The following is a 16,505-nucleotide window of genomic DNA, read 5'->3' as shown; positions in this document are numbered from 1 at the left end:
TGCAATGTTAATCTTTAAATCGGCTGTAACAATAGACAACACTTCTTCTACAATGTACTATGAATCCAACTTTTGGTGACCTTGATTCAGTGAAGTATTTGTGCAATGCAGACATTTCTTGACAATTATCATAAACGCATTCAATTACTCTTTCTTCATTGTCCGAAGATATGACCTGTTATTTGGTTCTTTCACACTTTTTAATTGAACTACATTTGAACTCGAACGTTGTGTCTTGCATTGATAATTGTTTTCAATATACCACGTCTTCACCATATAATTAAGTAATTCTTTTTCATTTTCACACACTTGATTCAAGTCACTATATATTTCCTGGTAGTTCAATTATCAATCTCTACATATCGCATCATCTACCAAAATAACATCTCCAAATTCAGGGATTGGTGGTACCATGTACAGATGGTGCAACACAGTCTGTTCAGCTAAATTGACATATCCCTCTTAAGTGTTTACTTTTAACATAATATTCACCCAACATTTTAGCTATTATGGTACCATCATTCTCTTTATCGTCATTATCACCAGAATCAATGTCATATTCATCTTCGTAAGGCTCTGAACTATTGTTAGCAAATGCTTGCTCAAATTGAGTGTTATCTTCTCCGCGACATTTTTTTCGAGATTAATGTCACATTAACTGATGATATTGATCGCTAATATGAACTCCGAGAAGCTATTTGGGAATAATCAACCACCCAAGGAGCATATTGATCATATCCAGCATCAACAGAAAATTCAACGGAGAGATCGAGTTTTATTCCATGATGTCGTCATGATCACTTTAAACATATAAACAAGTAAATCAAATATACCACTAGCATCATTTCAATTCAAACACCATACAATAATTAGTTATAGATAATCCAAAAATAAATTACTCAATAATTCAACAATAAATTAATCCAATAATCTAACAATCCAATAATCCACTAAATTAATCCATCAATAAATTAACCCAATAATCCAGCAATCCTATAAATTAATCCAATAATATCAAAAGTAAACTGATTAGAGAGAAGATATACCTAGCCCAATTGAGGAGAGAACAGGGAGAACTGGAGAAGTAAGCATGCACGCGGTTGAGGAGAGAATTGAGAGGAGTGAGCGCGTGCAGGGGCGGAGTCAGGAATTTATATTAGGGGGCCAAAATGTTGACGGAGATTCAGGGGTAGTGCATCCGATTTTATTTTTTGATGGTTATTTATTGAAAAATTACCTAATTTCTCATTAATTATAGCAAAATCAAATTAAAAAACAAAATTATCATTGAATGCATAAAGATTATGTATTTACAAATTACAAGAAAATATAACCACCACACGTTGAATCTATTGATTCAAATCATGCACATGCAACAACAAAAAAAAAAACCTTAAAGTATTAACCACAAAATTTTGTAATAAAGTTTAGTGTTGTGCTGCTTCTTGATTTGGAAAAATTCTTGATTTGGAAAAGTTAAAAGTAATATCACAGTTAACTAGTTATTATGCACTGTGGAGTTGACATATGGGCAAATACTGCCAACTAGTACTCAGAAAAGAGATGAATGGCATCAGCAAATCGTTCATCCAGTATCCTCCTAAATCAATGAATTAAGATATTATATATATATTTTTTTAAAAATTCTGGGGGGCCAAATCCCCTGCTCCCCACATCCCTCCGCCCCTGAGTGCGTGGAGGTGAGAATTGAGAGGAATTAATGACGTTGTTTCAAATAGCATCATTGAGGAAAACATCCACTAGTGATGCTGTTTGAAACAATAATAAAATGTTAGATCGGTAAATAATTATTTTCAGTGATAAATCAGTATTTAATTTTGAATTGAAATGATATTTTGGTAAAAAAACTGGACATATACCCCAAATCAAATCCAAATAATTGGAAAGAGCCGCAGAAAAAGAGCGGTACATTTCAGGTACGGTGACATGGCAGGTAAAGCTACAATTAAATACGTAAGGTTGTTGCTATTTGCACTCCCTTTTTTACTTTCAATACCCCTAATCTAGTCAAATCCATAAAAGTGTAATGATGATTCTCTTTTTATTTTTTTTAAAAAATGTTACTTTGAGAATAACGTCGACACTGAAAATAAACTGATTAATTGTTCTATTTTTTAAAAACAAAAAAAAAATGTTAGTTACAAATGATGACACAAGTTCGGTTTTCCTCGGGTAATAATGGGGACAAGACATATATCTGTGTTCACGTGATTAATTCCATATGTGTTACTAACACAACTATTCGTTCGTCTATATGTATTCACGTGATAATTTTGTTTTGTTTTTGTTAGGTAAAATTTTTTTTACAATTCTAAAAAAGGTGAATATTCTACGCACTCATTACATGTTCCGTCTATTTTTCTTTGCTTATATTCACCTTCTCTCATCTGAGGTTGAGAAAAAAATGGATCATCTAAAATTTTGGGCTGAAGATTTAAGATTATTGGCAGGATGATATTTGGGTAAATGAAATAAAATAAGAAGAAGAGCCTGATCTTGATTGACGAACTAAGGACATTTTGGGCAGAGTATGTCGATCTATTCGGGGGTTATGATCGGGCAAGTTCCATTTACACTTCACTGAACTTTTGGGAATCAGATAGACCAGCACCACTTCAGAACTGGATGACAATGTCATATATGGGTCACTTGATTGCTTCAAGGTATAATGTCGTATTACATCTTATTAGTTCTGAATAGTGTTTGACATTTCTGCCACTACGATCAATGCCTCCACCGCCACATGAACATGTTACTATCACTATCGGGTTCGTTAATAATAATCACTTTGTCCAGGTTGCCTTGACAGAGGGTTATCCGATGTCTCCCATTATGATTCAATGGTTTAGATACAAGTACGATTGTGCAGCTACATGGGTTACACCATATACCATATACGATTAGTGCAGTAGTTCTATATTTCCTTCTGAAACCATTGTGTTATAATTTACATAATTTGTATGAGTAGTGGAAAAATAAAGATGTAACAAGCGTAATAAGAAGTTATTACCACTAATAACTACATAGTCTCAATAGTTATTATCACTAATAACTAGTTATTTATGGTAATGAATAGTTATTACTACTAATAAATAGTTATAAATGGTAATAACTACTAATTACCAGTAATAAATAGTTATTAAAGGTAATAAATAGTTATTAAAGGTAATAACTACTTACTATCACTAATAAGTAGTTATTAATAACTACTAATTTATGGTAATAAATAGTTATTACTACTAATAAATAGTTATAAATGGTAATAACTACTTATTATCAGCAATAAATAGTTATTAAAGGTAATAACTACTTACCACCACTAATAAGTAGTTATTGCCACTAATAACTATATAGTCTCAATAGTTATTACCACTAATAACTCGTTATTCCACTAATAAGTAGTTATTGCCACTAATAACTATATAGTCTCAATAGTTATTACCACTAATAACTCGTTATTTATGTAACAAGTAGTTATTACTAGTAATAAATAATTATAAATGGTAATAAATACTAATTATCAGTAATAAATAGTTATTAAAGGTAATAATTACTTACTACAACCAATAAGTAATTATTATCACTAATAAGTAAAAGCTGGGGTATAAATAGGAGCGCCGAATACGTAATTCAAAATCTATAGAAGATGGCGATCAGGAGAATCGGTGATGCATGTGTGGGTCTACCTGTCCCACATGTGAATGATGACATATTCTGGGAGAGGATTTAACAATTTAAGGTAGCTTTTTCATAAAGCCGTGTTTCATGCGCGTATGTTTTCCCTTTTTACTGGTTCTTCTGGGTAATATCCTCCCCCAACTAACATCTTCCCTAATCTTTCCAGCTCCTTCCTTCCTTCCTTCTCCATATATGCCCCCTCCACCCGAAGCTTTCTACCACTAATAATAGAACACCATTTTTAGTACTGAAACATTCAGAAACCTGGAGCAGTTCGGCTTTAACAGGTATGCCTCTTCATTGCAAGCTGTTAATTCTTATTCCTCTTGGTGTATTGTCTGTTTTTACAGTATCTACAGATGTTGGGGATAGTTTTGTTGGCTTTAACTTTAAACCCTGCAAATTTACTTTCTCTATTCAAATTGGGTTGACAAACGCGAAGGCCAGAACAGATGATTATACCCTTTTTGAATCTTAAAGGAATTATCAGTATGTGTTTACTTTTAGGTTCTGAAATCTCCAGTTTTCTCATCTGGGTTTTTCCTTTTTTGAATCTTTTAAGAGGTATCTGATATTTGTTGATTGTTTGGTTCTGATTTTTTCAGTTTTTCTCATCTGGGTTTAGTTAATTGATTGTATTTAAACAGATCATATATTGAAGAACGATTCTTTGAAGCTTCTGGAGAGAAGCTGCTGGTAGGATAACTCTGGCCGACTCTCTGGTGCCACTTCCCGATGCCGGAGCAGGCGTTGGTCCTTTGTTATCCGGCCCTTGTTCTTCTTGGTCTTCTACTCGGGCATTGATTTGGTGTCTTCCCATTGATTACGGCTAACTCTTGATCAATCATCTCCAATGTAATATTTTAAATTTTCAAGATTTTCTCTTGCAATTCAAACTCAGTTATCAACTGCTGGAGGTGTGAGAATAGTTAAAATACTTTTGAACCAAGAAAGAAAAAGACAAGGAATTCAGGGTGATCTATTCTGAGATTCTTGCAAGAAATCTAAATTACACGAATCTCGAAATGGCAAAACTTGGCTGCTTATATGTATTAATCGGGCGGAAGAAGAAAGATAAGGTATGTATAGCCATATAGATTGTATTCCTCATTATAAAATCATACTGTTTGAAGTTTGTTGTATCTCATGACTGCTTATCTATAACCCCCTTCTGTATGTGTTTATAGGAGGATACTAGTTATTCAAAAAGTATTGATTTCAACAAAGGGCTTAGGTCCCTGCAAATTAGGTTCGAGAGCTCAATGAAACCTTCAGAGAGCGATGAATTGAAGTCCAATTCTGTCAGTATCTCTGAACCTCTACAGAAGAATTATCGTCCTGATACCAAGGTGAAGAGACCTGAGAATCTTGACAGCAATGAAGTAGAAGTAGCCTATGAAGGGGAGGATGAGCATGAAGAAAACAACTCGATCAAGAGAGAGCTCTCCGACCTCGATCTTCAGGCCCACGTTGCTAATTCTGGTGATCTAGATTCTCCTCAAAAGTTTGCCGAGTTGAATTGTTCTAATTCATTTGATACTCAGATGAATGAACTTGCTGTGAAAAGGGCCGGGGGAGATTTTACTGAGAGGATGCAAAGTGGACATATAAGTGATCCTGGGATTGGACAGGCAGAGTTCTGGGCGCAGCCAAAGCTTAAGCGCTCTTGCTCTAATCTGGAAACGAGTAATGTGCTCCAAAAGATTGGTGAGTTACCTCCTTCAAAATCTCAGTCATTTGAAAAATTGCAGGCCTTGTCGAAGAGTGTGAGGAGGCAAGTGTATCCCAACAGCCCTGCATCTGTAATATCGCATTGCAGCGCTGATAGAGTGATGTTAAAGAAGCATTCTTCGAGCCAAATTCTACCTTCCAGGAGTAGAAGGCTGTGGTGGAAACTGTTTCTCTGGAGCCACAGGAACCTTCACAAACCATGTACCCAGAGAGTAAGACCAGTTGCCGTCAGTGCTGCTTTAAACCAGCAAGGTGGGTACTCATCAGACACACTTGAACTAAACCAGGCCATGGCATCAAGCAAGATTGAATCACCTGGATCATTTACTGGACAATCTTTTAAAGAAGGATGCAGCAAGGGACATGATAATCAGAGCTGGGATGGTTTTCATGGTGGAAATTCTGGTTTATGGCCACAGAACCAATGGGTTGCTTTCCCAATGGAATCATCCTCCTTTGCAAGAGTAGACAAGTGGGTGAAAGACCTTGAGACTGAACCCCAGCCCCCACCCGATGGGGATGATAACCATGATGAGGACATTGTTTTCCCTCCCTCTCCTGAAAATGGCCGATCACCCCGCACAACCCTTTTAGCCAGGCGTTCAGAGATCAATCTGTCAGAGGAGATTGTTTATGCCAATAGTGTCATCCAGTCACTGAACTCTTCCTCAAGTGTGGCTCACATATCAGGCATTGGCTTGAAAGCTGTTCCTATGATAGCCGGCTTCTATAGCCTTCGAACTGTTAACTTGTCAAACAATTCCATAGGTATGTCTTTGGACAAAGGAAAATATGTAAGGATTAGAAGTTTATTGGGAGTAACTGGAAATTCTTTTTGTTGTTTCCCTGTCTGCAGTTCACATTACTCCAGGAACACTGCCAAAGGGCCTTCATGTTCTCAACTTGTGCAGAAACAAAATCAGCACTATCGAAGGACTGAGAGACTTAACCAGGTTGAGGGCTCTTGATCTCAGTTACAACCGAATTTCTCGAATTGGACAAGGTAATTATATCAAGCACACCTAATTTGTGGCTTCTAACTAGATTTTTTATGATTCTTTAACAAATTCTTTCCCATGAAAATGCCTTTTCCCTAATAATTATGTCATATAATTCTAATTGTACACACTGCATTTTGATGCCAGGTCTGTCAAACTGTTCACCAATCAAAGAACTCTATCTTGCTGGTAATAAGATCAGTGATGTTGAGGGTTTGCATAGGCTCCTAAAGCTGACAGTGGTAGACCTGAGTTTCAACAAGATAACCACAACAAAAACTCTGGGCCAGCTTGTTGCTAACCACAATTCATTGCTAGCCCTGAATCTTTTGGGTAATCCAATTCAGGGAAATATCGGTGATGAGCAGCTGCGCAAAGCAGTTTGCGGTCTCTTACCAAAGCTTGTGTACCTGAACAAGCAGCCAATCAAACCGCAGAGAGCACGAGAGGTGTTCACTGATAGCATTGCCAAAGCTGCTCTGGGGAACAGCGGTTTGAGCTCTCGTAGAAAAGCAGCGAAAAGAGCAAGCATGGTTCTGTCACCATCCTCCAGTGGCCGTAGCAGGAGCAGTATTGGTGCTGCCCAGAAGAGCAGAAGCAGATCCAAGAGCCGAGTCCATCAACAGTTGAATCGGGCAGCAGGAGCTTCTTCATCTCACCAATAGTTGTTTCCTTTCATGTATTGTCGCTCCAAAACTTGTGAATATCTCTGAAGGATTGATTAGATTTGATAATTTCCTTAACAAAGGATTAGAAATCAATCTTATGCTAGTTTGTTCAAACAGTTGGTGTCAGTTATGAAGAATGTTCTCTGTAATGTTTGCTTTTTTTGCTGTTTAGTTTGTTAAACATCATTCACAATCAATGGAACCAGGATACAATGAAATGCTTGAAATCAATCAAACATGAAGCCACATATTAATTGGGATAACCAGAGAAGCAATTGGGGAGCAAGTTGCTTAATTAAGAAATAGAATGGCAATTTTACACAGGAATTCAATCAGATCATATGATTTTCTTTTTCTCATGGTGGGGTAACCTACCACAGACAACCCCTGGAGTCCCAGATCATCGTGGATATCTCTGTCTACTTTACTTTGCTGGTAAAGACAGGATGGGCATCATGGTACTAGCAGAAAAAAGGACATTTCCCTGAACAAATGAGACACTTCACATGTAGCGATATCCATCCAAGCAGATCTTCAGAAACACAAGAATCCAAACAAATATAGCGGCAAAATGAAGAACAGGGAAAAGAGCAACACATAATTTACCTTGGTATGGATTCAATACGAGATCCTACGTCCAGTAATGGCATTCTTTCAGTCTACTATGATTTCTAGAGAGTTTACAAGATTCATGAGTACAAGACATAGCCCTCACAACTCTCTAAGATTGCCCTTATCCCTTCTAGCTAGGGTTGTTCAAAAAACCCTCCAAAACCGAAACTGACCGAAACTGAAATGATTGGTCGTTTTTATAAAACAAAGTGCATATTTCTCCACTAAAAATCGAACAGCTAAAAAACCTATCATTTGATCGGTTATTTTCATGTAAAAAAACCCCAAAAAACTAACCGAAACCGATCGCGAACACCCCTACTTCTAGCTCTCTGTCTTAGTCGTCTCTTTTACTCTTTCTAAACTCCGTGACAAAAACAATAAGTTTTTCCAAACCTATATCAACCCTGATCTCGCGTCCAGCTCGATTCCGCTTGAGCGCAGGTGCTTATAGACCAGTTCCGCTCAAGCTCAACATATCTTCGGTCTAGTGGTTGCTCTCGGGTTTGCGCAACAATTCTTTCCACTCAAGCGCTCCGCTAGTCCGCTCGAGTTCGACCACACGGGTCTACTTGACGCCACTTGGAGCACGTTCTTCCACTCGAGAAGACATGCATTTGACAGTGTTCCGGCAATATTAACTTCTTCAACTTGAGCCCAGAGGCAGACCGAACCATATAGCACTGGGGGCCATGCCCCCATCAAAAAAAAAAAGTTGTACACTAGTTACATTATAGGTTTATGACAAATTGACTCTAAGACTCCCAATAAAAGAAAATGAGGTCGCTAATCCATTAATTCTCACCCAACTCACTAACTAACTTTGACTCAACCCAACACTCATAAGTTTTATATCATAATTTTATCTTGTCATTTGTCAAACCTACTTGCCAAGCCTCACAAATCCTCTCAATATGACAATTTGCAGTCTACATTCATAAATTAATCACATAAAGAACCCAAAAAAATATTCGCACCACTTTTATGGCCCCAATAATTTCAATTCATGAGTCCGCCACTGCTTGAGCCACTTCTCCACACCACGGTTAGTTGATATCGAAGATAGAATCTAATCCGTTTGGATGTTCTGCAAAATCAGGGGCGGCCCTGGGCCTGGGCGAGCTGGGCCGTGGCCCAGGGCCCCCAAATTTTCCCCAATTTTTAGGGCCCCCAATTTTTCATAGTATTAGTTAAGTTATATGGTGGTCCATTTATCCTCTTACTCTCTTAGCCCATTTTAAAGCCTTATATGTGTTAGTTTATAAAGTCCATCAAGAAAGAATGAAATTTTGAGGAGAGGCCCAACTAAAAAATCAATAACAACCAAGAAAATTTGAGAGGCCCAACTAATTGAAGTAAAAGAATTCTCATTCTTTATTCCCTTTTCTTCTCAATTCTACTTCTATCTTCTCGACTCTTACTTGTGACTTCCGAGTTTCAACTTTGACTTCCGAGACCGAGTTCCGACTCTAACTTCCGACTTTCGAGTTCCTGTTTCAACATTGATTTGGTTTCATTTGAGATTTTAGAACTAGAAGGAGCCTGAGACTTGAGACTTGAGTCTTGAGAGTTGCACTTGCAGGGAATTCTTTCTTTGAGTTTTGATTTTCTAGGGTTTTTGTTTTCATATCTTTATGATTTCTTTGGTGTTTGCAATCTCGATTTCTTCTTTTAGAAGTAGGTTTGAACAACTTCAATTATATGGAGAGACTTTTGGATTTTTGTTTGATTTGAAGAAGTTACATTCTATTGATAATGAAAGTTTGATATCGTATTGCACTAAACTTGAGAATTTTTTGAAGTGTGATAATCTTTATGATATTGATGCAAGAGATTTAGCTTTAGAATTAAAAGTTTTGTGTAACATCTTGCCTAAAGAAGTAAAAAAACCTATTGAAATATTAAATCATTTGCTTGATGGTGGTTTTCCAAATACATGGATTGCATATAGAATATTGTTAACTATTCCGGTAACGGTAGCCTCCGTAGAGAGAAGCTTTTCAAAGTTGAAATTGGTAAAATCATATCTTCGGTCCACCATGTCACAAGAAAGGTTAAATGGGTTAGCTATGTTGTCTATTGAGAGTGATTTGGCGGAAAAGGTTGATTATACTAATGTAATTAGTGATTTTGCATCTCAAAATGCTAAACGAGTTATATTTAAGTAATATTTTTTTTTGGGAGTTAGACTTTAACTATATGATAATCGCTACAAAAAAAATTTAGAGGGCCCCCTGTTTAGAGTTCGCCCACGGCCTCCGTAGACTCAGGTACGCCACTGTGCAAAATAAAATATTTGATAGAAAGCTGATATCCATCGGGCTGATATCCATTGCATGCAACTTGTTTCAAAAAGATTAGGCATGGCCTACAGAAATACAGCCAGCCATTTCTTTAGCTTTTTGTAGCCGTCTATTGATATAAAAGGACGCCAATACTAATTGGCTTTTGAAAACTAAGTTGGGCCATGACGATCCCAAGTTTATCTTTCTGAATAATTACTGGAATCTCTGAAAGTATGATGATGATTAAAATGCAGACCACAACTACCCATCAACCTAACCGATGCCAATGAACAGACTGACGATGCCTGAGGGCTTTGATATCAGTACCCCTTTTGAGCACATAATTTATGCTCTTAAAACCACAAAGTTAGAACTTGGAAGGGAAATGGTGCTTGTAATTGGTTCTCTTCAACAAGAGGAAATAGCAACTCCCCAAAATGCATCTCAAAACAACACTTGTCCACAAGACTCCCGTTGTGGATGAAGTCGCAGATAGACAAAATGTATGGACACCTTACTCTATATAATATGTGGAGAGACTTTTCAGAAATATTTAAACATGTGACCTCTAAGTTGAGCGCAGGTAATGTTCTTGTACTAAATCAAACACATTTTTGGTGGCTTTGTCAGAGTATACTATAAGACCCTTAAGTAATCTGTATTAAATACGCTGCATTGTGTATCAGGTTTAGCATCCAGTGCAGGTTTCAGCACCTGAAAAGCAACCTTTAAAGGGCCCGGCTTTTGGACATTCAAAGAGCGAAAATGCTGAGTATGTCAATGTTTTTTGTTCTAACCATCTCAAATACTAAGATGGACGCACATGATCCATGTGAAATCGTGGTTTATACATGCCCCGCATGATTCATATGAAATCATATGCATCCATCTCAACATTTGAGATAAGCTTCAAAGAGAGCACCCTATCGAAGTCAAACAAACTTGGACAAGCATGAAGGCAGTAAAACTGAATAAATTGCTATATGCTGAAGCAAAAGAACACTTTATTTTTAATCATCATCACAATCTTAATCATGTGGTTGTATAGTTACAAAAACATTGCAGAGAAAATACAATTTAATCCTATACTTCTCTTTTGCTCAGAACTTCAATTGAGTAATTACATGGCCCTATGTACACCTTACGGCTCCATAGGAGTTGTGGTTGATTTCAACCAGATTCATTAGTTTCCTCACCAGTGTTTTTAGACACCTTCTTTCTGTTCAAAAATTTATATCCTCTTCGCTATGGTGGAGTTTATGATTAACATCCACCGGAAATGAAAAGGAATACTGTGAATTAATTTCTTTGGCTCCATCTAGAACTTAATTAGCTGGCTTGTCTCTTAAAGATGGGTTTCTGGCAGATGAGCAGTCTTTCATCACTATCAAGTTCTATAACTCGTGCATCCCACCTCAGCTGTGTTGTCAGCGCTCTAGCTGATTCAACCAGAGCGATGGTGTCACGTATTATTACCCAGCCCTGCACCAACAGAGAGTAAAGTTGAGCCGTAATCAATGAGAGTCTATCATGTCTGTTCGTTGTAAACATGAAACGTTAACTCTCAGCAAGCATTCATAAAAATGTGCATAAAGAAAGGATCAGGTGATTTTAGTACCTCAGGACGAAGTAATCGGTCAATTTCTGTGAATATATCAAGCATGGTGCACCTGTGTTTCTGTCCAGCTTCAAAAGAAAGAAACCCTGCTGTATGCACCATATCATATGTTCTAGGGTATGTCGGAAAAGCTTGGCACCTAACAAGGACAAATTGTGCAATTAATAAAGAGGGCAATTATTGACAAAAGCTCGAGTTTTTGACATTAGTAATGAGTTAAAGCAAAAGGATAAAGAGAAATATGTCATATCGTGAAACTAATCATCATAAAATCCTAACTTCATTAAACAAAATTAAAGGAAATCTATTCCATCATTCATTGAGTTCATTTACATGCTATTCTCTGTGAAATCCCTGAATTCTTAACCATATCCATGTATTAATCTAATCCGAGGGAATATCTAATTGTAGAACTAGCTCAAACTGCAGAAACGGGAAACGTAAAAAAGGACATGCTAAATAAATAAGTTAGGTCAAGTGATCAAATTACCAGTCATGCAATACACCAACAAAGCCCCTGTCAAGGATCAAGGGAAGATAGTTGGGCCCGGTAGTTGGAACCACATTCATAACCCAAACAGACTTCCCACCTTCCACTAATGCATTGTTGAAACCACCAAAATGTGCATTCATGTCCAGCCCATTTCGGACCATGTTATAAGGAGGTGAAGGATCCTCATCACCAGGTCTCTTTGGGTGATCTGAGAATATTAGTGGTGACAGAAGAGACCAATAATTTGCAACGGCTCTTTTCCAGTGTTCTGCATCCTCAGCAAATTCTTCTGAATGCAGACCTGGTAAAACATAAAAACCTTGGGATGAAACAAAGCATTGAAATATTGAATGCACAAAACTTTAATCCTTAGCTCCTATAAAATGAAGTTGCTTTCAATTAAATTTTCTTCCAGGCCAGGTGAAAAGAAAAGGGAAAAAGAAAAAACTTTACCATAAATTGCAAGTTCACTCTTATTCAAGTGAGACCTCGAAGGCCAGGTTGACTTTGCTTGAAGAGGAATCCATCTATGGCTGCGAGTTCCAGCTATACAAGCCTCATGTGGTCGATAATATGGAGATTCAACTTCCTGACCTTTACCACAGATAGAGGGGATTGAACCTGGCTTCCTAGAAAGACAAATTAATGTATAGCATAAATCACGATAAATCAATTCATTGTAAGCATTAAAACATGCATGGTCACATTTCTTTATTCCTCTAGGATATTTAGAATCAATAAACAAAGCTATTTTATGTTGAACAAGTATAAAGTAACCACCCTGGATTCCTTACCTCGAACTATAACAGTTCTTCTTGCTAGTCTTTCGCCATACAACAGTTTCATCTTGTTGTGACAACATCTCCCAGCATAGGTTTTCTGCAAAATTTTGAACAAGGTTCCATCTTTTCTGATTTTCTTTGTTGCGAAGAAACCCCTGAGTATTGATAAGTGGTGCGGTCCAGACAAAGTATCCACCAGGCTTTAAAACTCTATCAGCTTCAACTAAGAAAATACCATCTGTAACACAGCCATGAAAATGCAGTGAGCCATAGTGTCTTTACAGAGAGAAAAAAAACAACAATACTCTAGCCATAGGGTGTCAAGAATCGATGATAAACTCTTTAACTAAAAGAACCGTACTTGATGCATAACAAGGAGTAGTTTATAATCACTGGCAAACAATGAGAAAGATATGTAAACAATTTAAATATTCATGCGAACCAAGGTTTCAACAACATACATCAAAAACATGGTACCTAGTCTAAATCTGCAACCCAGGAAAAAATATTCTAACTTCTAAGTAGCTTGGGAAATCTTCACAGGTTCATTTACAAAGATCATACATGAAAGAATCTATTTTCACTGCCTCAGAACTGTTACCTTTTTTGTACCAATCAATGCCGCATCGTGCACAATGCAGCATATCAAAGGAGAGACACGGATATGGCAACTGTTTTGAATTAAAAGAACCAATCATTGCAGGAAGACCTCTTTCAAGAGTTAGTTGAACTTGACTGCCTGAAGCCTCATAGTTTGCAATGCACATGGTTAACAGCTGTTTTGAAAAGAGGTGTGCTCCAAAGCTACCATAACCACATCCTATATCCAAAATAGTTCTAACCTGAAAGATGTAGGAGGCCAGCATAAGAGGAGAGGAATACTATAGTAATGTCAAGACGCAACTATGCAAGGCCCATTTATCTAATGGATGACAAAAGAGACAATAAAATTATTTTTCACAACTTTTTGCATCCAAATAGACTCTTTGTAAAAGGATCTGTCATATTTAATTAATCATGCTGTAGCACCAACTAGGAGTAGAGCTTAAGAAGTCAATTGGGTTGAGGGGACACTAGCAGTTCCATTTTTATTGAGATTAGCAACCAACAGATCACATAATTTATGTTCAGAGCTCAGATTGTGAATAGGCAAAGAAACATCTTTCAGAACATAGGTGGCAATTCAGTCAGATATATGACTTCAAGTATGTGAACCATTAAATCAAAAGAGGTAATATAGGACTAGAAGATAACAATTCAACATGGAAGCAAAAAGCAACAGTTAAAACAGAATATGTTCAATGGCTGGTTTCCTGGGGAAAATATCATAAATTGACTTACTCCAGCTTGTATCAACTGAGAATCATTTATCAGCCCCATCATTCTTGCAATTTGATGTGAGTAATCTTCTACACCATCAAACATGGGAGAGGCTGAACGAAAGGAAATCTGATCATCCTCCAACATCATCATCCTGCCCCACATGATTGAGCAATGGATGACCAGTCAGCACGAAAATGAAAGCTCATATGAAAGTTTTGGCTCACAAAATAAATTTCCACATACCTCTTTGTCAAGCTACCAGAGGAAAGTACCTCCTGGGCAGTTATTTTAACATTATTAGACCAGATGACGTCCCTCCCAGTTGGCCACCTAAGAGGAACCCTATAATTTACAGGTGGAACAACTAAACAATTTTGCCTTGAACCATAACCACACTGACGATCAAACATGTCACCATCGGAAGAACCTAAAGCAAGGTTTTCCAACATGTTGAAGCAAGGCACATAGTTTTCTGACTCTTGAGAACAAAATTCCAATTCTATTAACCTTGAAGTACCAAGAGAGATCTCACCAATATCCCATAAATCTGAAACCAATTGCTCCTGGAGTCGCCTATATCCATGGACAATGTGGCGTTGCGACGATGTTGATATGGAGATTGTCCACCAAAAAGATCCAGTAAGAGCGAGAAATACTATCACCACTAAAATGATCTTCAATGAGAGCAATATTAGTTTGTGTCGACTCCTTGGAGTTCCAATGCTGAAGGGATCAAATGCAAAACCATTCTCCCCAACTCCATATTTTGACGGAGAATTATCTGGAAAAAGTAACCGAAAAGGAAATCTAAGGGCTAAGTAACTGTTACTAGAAGAAAATGTTCCATCCAAATCTTCCTTTTCAGGTTTAGTTTTCATTTGAGAGTCCCATAGGTCTTCACTGTTACCCGATATCCGCATCCCTGATATACCTCGATGTAGAGTCCTGGACATTTCCTATACCTTGGAAACCCACAAGAAGCGCTGCAGAAAAATGTGGGGAAAAAATATTAGAAAATTTATGCATAGACAAACCGAATAAAGTCCTTTACTCAAGTTTATAAAAAATGGAACCAGAGCCATAGTGCTAAGCAGAATTCTGGTTAAGTTTTCTGTTCAATCATGCTAAATATTGTAGAGCATATAGCAAGCTGGAAATGTTGCAAAAGCGAATACAATAACGTTCGTCACAAAAATGAATCAGAGAATAGTTAGATAAGAGAGACTGCTCTAATAAACAAGAATACAAGATCTCTCCCCTAGTTAATTAGATCCACAATCTGGTGCAGAATTTAATTACTAAAGGAAGAAACCTTCCTTCTTTTTTTTCCTTCAATAGGACGAAGAAATCTTCTTGGCAATCCTAACATTAGAATCCAAAAAAGGAACAAAAAAGACAGCTCATTTAAGGTCTAAAACACAAGGCAAGTAAATCAGATGCATTTCTAGACAGCAAGACAATCGAATCAATTCCACTGAATTCCCAAATCCAGAAGTCAAAAACAAGTAATTTCATTTCAACCAAAATTCACACCAGTAACACTAAACGAAACCCAGAAGAAAAATAAGCAAAACTCATTATGTAGATCAACCTAACCGTTTGATAGTGGTATCAAATCAAGCAAGCAGAATTGAAAGCCAAAACAAAGAAGAAGAAGCTACCTTTGTAGTGGCAAAGCTGTAGACAAATTGGCAGACTGAAATACTGAGAGAGCAGGCCAAAAGTTTCCGAAAATCAGCTCAAATTCATGAATAGTCTGACAATGACACCACAAAAACACATTCGATTTTGTTGTGTTCTTGCCCCGTGATCATCTCTTGTCTTTCTCTCTTTCCCAAACTAAAAACACTTTTGGGTAAAGCGAATGACGAAAATTTTGGGTGGGATCAAGTTCAGAGAGAAGAAGCTCGTGACGAACTGCCACTTTTATAAATTCTCGCAGATTTGAAGATTAAAAAGAAAAGAAAAGAAAAAACCAACCCATAAATGGGACGACAAATAGTAATCAGCTGAACAGGGTTTGACTCTAAACTAAATTACTCCTGATTTTATTATTAATTTACCCAATCGAAGACTGATTGAAGAGATCTACCGACTACTGTTAAGCTCATTAATTACACTTACACACTCTGTAACTGTAATTAATTAAGCGAAGGGAATGAGAGAGAGACCCTATGCTGAATTGCCGAACACTCGCCACTTTCTGTGCAAGATAAATGTGTACAATATGCTTCACTCTCCATGTAGATATATATCATATATGTGTACAATGTGCTTCACATCTAGCATTAATGTA

General features: G+C 37.2%; 2 protein-coding genes across 3 annotated transcripts; one reads left to right on the top strand and one right to left on the bottom strand.

Annotated features, from left to right (window-relative positions):
- Positions 1-3,811: 3,811 nt before the first annotated feature.
- On the top strand, positions 3,812-7,314 carry LOC120000266. Of its 2 annotated transcripts, none has more exons than XM_038848246.1 (5): positions 3,812-3,986; positions 4,347-4,778; positions 4,887-6,198; positions 6,287-6,433; positions 6,576-7,314. In XM_038848246.1, exons 2-5 carry the CDS (start codon positions 4,725-4,727, stop codon positions 7,091-7,093), a joined length of 2,031 nt encoding a protein of 676 aa, XP_038704174.1. In that variant the 5' UTR covers positions 3,812-3,986; positions 4,347-4,724; the 3' UTR covers positions 7,094-7,314. The 2 variants fall into 2 exon arrangements, with proteins under 2 accessions (XP_038704174.1, XP_038704175.1); XM_038848247.1 differs by having other exon boundaries at positions 4,325-4,778.
- Positions 7,315-10,977: 3,663 nt separating this feature from the next.
- Positions 10,978-16,166, bottom strand: LOC120000973 (probable pectin methyltransferase QUA2). Its single transcript, XM_038849165.1, has 9 exons — positions 15,871-16,166; positions 14,453-15,192; positions 14,228-14,360; positions 13,488-13,728; positions 12,899-13,124; positions 12,558-12,733; positions 12,102-12,405; positions 11,612-11,750; positions 10,978-11,475 (listed from the first exon to the last, which is right to left on the bottom strand). Exons 2-9 carry the CDS (start codon positions 15,160-15,162, stop codon positions 11,323-11,325), a joined length of 2,082 nt encoding a protein of 693 aa, XP_038705093.1. The 5' UTR covers positions 15,163-15,192; positions 15,871-16,166; the 3' UTR covers positions 10,978-11,322.
- Between the last annotated feature and the right edge of the window lie 339 nt (positions 16,167-16,505).

The sequence above is a fragment of the Tripterygium wilfordii genome, chromosome 6 (assembly GCF_013401445.1).
Source record: "Tripterygium wilfordii isolate XIE 37 chromosome 6, ASM1340144v1, whole genome shotgun sequence".
Taxonomy (NCBI): domain Eukaryota; kingdom Viridiplantae; phylum Streptophyta; class Magnoliopsida; order Celastrales; family Celastraceae; genus Tripterygium; species Tripterygium wilfordii.
This window is presented reverse-complemented; position numbering and strand designations above follow the sequence as displayed.

Bases quoted from the DNA above. Each gene is read 5' to 3' on its own strand.
- LOC120000266 (XM_038848246.1), top strand. From the start codon at position 4,725: ATGGCAAAACTTGGCTGCTTATATGTATTAATCGGGCGGAAGAAGAAA. The intron at 6,199-6,286 runs GTATGTCTTTGG...CCCTGTCTGCAG, and splicing joins CTTGTCAAACAATTCCATAG to TTCACATTACTCCAGGAACA. The intron at 6,434-6,575 runs GTAATTATATCA...TTTTGATGCCAG, and splicing joins AATTTCTCGAATTGGACAAG to GTCTGTCAAACTGTTCACCA.
- LOC120000973 (XM_038849165.1), bottom strand. From the start codon at position 15,162: ATGTCCAGGACTCTACATCGAGGTATATCAGGGATGCGGATATCGGGT. The intron at 12,406-12,557 runs GTAAAGTTTTTT...ATGTTTTACCAG, and splicing joins GAGTGAACTTGCAATTTATG to GTCTGCATTCAGAAGAATTT. The intron at 11,751-12,101 runs GTAATTTGATCA...TGTCCTTGTTAG, and splicing joins GTTGGTGTATTGCATGACTG to GTGCCAAGCTTTTCCGACAT.